The sequence below is a fragment of the Antrostomus carolinensis genome, unplaced genomic scaffold, assembly GCF_000700745.2.
Source record: "Antrostomus carolinensis isolate BGI_N321 unplaced genomic scaffold, ASM70074v2 scaffold43117, whole genome shotgun sequence".
Lineage (NCBI taxonomy): Eukaryota > Metazoa > Chordata > Aves > Caprimulgiformes > Caprimulgidae > Antrostomus > Antrostomus carolinensis.
This window is the reverse complement of record NW_010328844.1, coordinates 7,432-10,990: the sequence shown is the minus strand read 5'-3', so window position 1 is coordinate 10,990 and position 3,559 is coordinate 7,432. Positions and strand designations below refer to the sequence as shown.

At 55.9% G+C, this 3,559-nt stretch overlaps 1 protein-coding gene across 1 annotated transcript in view; it reads left to right on the top strand.

The window, feature by feature from the left end:
- Window positions 1-3,559, top strand: part of KIF21B (kinesin family member 21B) — a gene marked incomplete at its 5' end in the record, with an annotated part of 21,124 nt that overhangs the window by 15,590 nt on the left and 1,975 nt on the right. Inside the window, 5 exons of the mRNA XM_010172370.1 lie at window positions 238-374; window positions 707-887; window positions 1,762-1,926; window positions 2,472-2,589; window positions 3,338-3,508. Of these exons, the coding sequence (XP_010170672.1) occupies window positions 238-374; window positions 707-887; window positions 1,762-1,926; window positions 2,472-2,589; window positions 3,338-3,508 (772 nt within the window). The remainder of the gene's footprint in view (window positions 1-237; window positions 375-706; window positions 888-1,761; window positions 1,927-2,471; window positions 2,590-3,337; window positions 3,509-3,559) is intronic.

Below are 3,559 nucleotides of genomic sequence, written 5' to 3'. Positions count from 1 at the left end.
GCAGAGGCTACTGGGCAGGCCCCCCTTTCCCAGTCTGTATTGCTGAGGCAGTAGGGGAGAGGCTCTGGGGGAGGTTCCTGAGGTTTCAGAGCTCAGACCAAGGAGCCCATTGCACTGCCAGGTGGTGGAAGATGTTTGGGGTGAGGCAACTCTTGCTCTCCCACACCCCTGGGACTGTGTCACGTGGTGCCTTTGCACACGTACCTCACCATCCTTTTTCTTTCTTTCTCATGCAAGGGGCATCATTAACCCGGTGGGTGGCACCAAGAATGCCCGGACAGCCCCGCTGCAGTGCGTCTCCGTGGCAGAGGGACACACCAAGCCTGTGCTCTGCCTGGATGCCACCGATGAGCTGCTTTTCACTGGCTCCAAAGGTGTGTGATGGACAGAGAGGATGGTGCTGGCCTGCAGACACTATGGGAGCAGGTTGGCCTGAGGGAATACGTGAAATGCCAGGCACCATGGGGATGACATCTTCTGGGCCTCTTTCTTGTCCCCAGCACTGAGCCTTGCCCTGCACTGCTGGGGCTGGTTGGCTCCTTTCCTCTGGCTCTGTGCGTGGTGGGGGTTGGAACTAGATGATCTTTAAGGTCCCTTCCAACTGAAACCATTCTATGATTCTATGGTATTGCCACCATGCCCTCGGAGGGAGGACCACCCCCATCCCCCAAACCTGACACTCTTGGACATGTTCCTTCTCCCGCAGACCGGAGCTGCAAAATGTGGAACCTGGTGACAGGCCAAGAAATTGCTTCCCTTAAGGGTCACCCAAACAATGTGGTTTCCATCAAGTACTGCAGCCACACGGGGCTGGTGTTCACCGTGTCCACGTCGTACATCAAAGTGTGGGACATCCGGGATTCGGCTCGATGCATCCGCACCCTCACGTACGTGGCAGGCAGGAGCAGCTGTGGGGGACCCTGGGCACTCGGGGCATCTTTGCATAAGTCAGTTCCAGGACCTGCTGGGGCTGGGGACAGGGCCAAATACCAGCTGCTTTAGTGCCAGTTTGCAGTGCTGCATCCTTAGGGAATGGAGATTGGGAGAGAGCTTGGGGTGATGGGACCCATGGGGACCTCCTGCAGTGAAGGCTCAGGGTAAAGAGCTTTGAAGAGATTTGCAGCTACTTCTAGGGGTGGCCAAGAGGGACAGCAGCTCCATAGAGGAAGCACAGCCCTTGACAGTATCATGGCTGAGGAAATCACAGGCCCTCCAGTGGGTAACTCAGATCTTTATGAGGAGTTTGAGGACCAGAAAGGAGCATGGGACAGGCTGTAGGTGTGATCTGCCAGTCTGGAGCAGGGTTCAAATGTTAGGAGAGTATGGCAGGCCAGGGCTACCAGCTTGCTCCAGCATAGAGCTCTCTTCTTCATCCAGACTCAGCTCATCTACCTTGGACTGAATGTGCTTCTCCCCTGGTCAGGAGGACAGATATCTCTGCCTCCCTGTGCTGGGTGCCAGCACTAGCCAGCTCTTCCTGCAGGAAGCAAAGAGGAGGGAAGAGCAGCCCTCGAATGGAAACCATGGGGGTGGTTTGTGCTGTGTGTCATGCTCTGTGTCTTGGCTCCCTCTGCAAGCAGGACGCTGGCCTAGGGGACAGAGGTCTTGTTGATGGCGGTGATAGCTCTAGGGTCTTGCTCTGCTGTGGGACCCACCTGTGCCAGCCTGGAGCCAACAGCCCTGTGCGGTTCCTCACGGGGCCCTGCCCTTGGTGGCTCTGATCTCTTCTCATCCTCCCCCCTTGACCCCTCTCTCCCTTAGATCTTCTGGACAGGTGATCTCTGGGGACGCGTGTGCTGGGACCACCAACCGCACAGTCACCAGTGTGCAGGGGGAGCACCAGATCAACCAGATTGCTCTCAACCCCACTGGCACCATGCTCTACGCTGCCACTGGTAACTCCGTCCGCATCTGGGAGCTGAGCAGGTGAGGGGATTGTTCTGGGGTGGGCTGGAAAACTTGTGGATGCCGAGTGGACACTGTCTGCTCAGAGGGGCCTGAAATGACTCCCACTGGGGAAAGTGAAAGCCTTTTTAGCAATGGAAGTTACCTGGAATAAGGACTTTCAGGACCCTTTCCTATGGGACCCAAGGGGTGATGAGCAGCAATGGAGCTACTTGGGGTGGGGGCTTTGTCTGTGGGCTGGGCAGAGTTTAGGAGAAGGGGCAGGACATGTGGGATAAGCAGTAGTACCCCCCTGGTTTTGCCCTTGCCCTTCTCCCTGCCAGGTTGGCACTGGGTTGCTGAGCCCTTGCTGCAGCCTAGGCTCTGGAGCCAGATGTTGGCATGACCCAAGGCTGCCTTCATCCCCCAGCATTGCTAGGAAGAGGGGTGTCCCTGCTCACAACCTCCCACAGGGAACAACGCCTTCTGGGAGGCTCCAGGGCTGTGGGGGTCTCTGCCTGGGAGAGCCCCTTGGAGGAGCTTTGGCACCTGGGAAGGGACTGGCTGACCAATGTTACTGATCTCAGATTGCAGCCCATTGGGAAGCTGAGTGGCCACATCGGGCCCGTGATGTGTCTCACAGTAAACCAGACAGCAAGCAACCATGACCTGGTGGTCACAGGCTCCAAAGATCACTACGTCAAGGTACTCTCATCCTTGGAGAGCAGAGCCCTATGTCCCGTAGGAAAGCCCAGATGTTGCCAACCCCCTAAGGTCTCTTCTCTCCTTCTGAAATCTGAGCCCAGATTTCTATTTTCACCTCTGCATGTCAGGTTTTTGTGTATCTCCTCACCCCAAATCTTGCCTTTACCTTGGTCCACAATACAAATGCACCTTTGGAGATGGATTTGCATCTCTCTCATCCCTTGAGCTCTAGGGTGGGTATTTGCATGTTATGGCTGACCCACCTTAGCTGCTCACCCTGTTCCACTTGATTCTCCTCCCTGATGCAGGTGCCTGCTCTCTCACAGCTCCAGCACAGTAAGAGCTTTCCCCTCCTTTTTAGGTTTTGGCTGGTTTTTAGCAGGTTGAATTGGAGTTGGCAGCAGGGGAGTGAGGAAGGGTGGTGAGATGATGAGGGAGGCAGGATCCCACTCTTCTGACAGCTCCAAGTTGTTAGCTTGTCTCATGGAGTCGTGTGAAAGCTCACCATGAGTAAATGAAGCAGAATGGGGTGTGTCTCTGGTGGCAGATCTCCCATGATGGTAGCAGGACCCCTGGCAAGACTTCTTCCCCAAAAAAGTCTCCACTGGCCGATGCCCACTCCCCTTTCCAGCATCGTTCTGGTCCCCTGAGCCTAGAAAACAGAGGGTGATGGCCAAGTTCTCCAAGAGAGGGTCGCCTTTGTTTCCAGTGCCACCTGGAGTCTCTCACCCACTGTTTTTCTACCCAGGTGTTTGAGATTGCCGAGGGCATGGTGGGCAACATCGGCCCCACTCACAACTTTGAGCCCCCTCACTATGACGGCATCGAGTGCTTGGCCATCCAGGGAGACATCCTCTTCAGCGGCTCCAGGGACAACGGCATCAAGAAGTGGGATCTGGAGCAGCAGGAACTTATCCAGGTCTGGAGGGAAGCATACAGCACAGGTCCTCGGTAACATGGGACAGAGGAG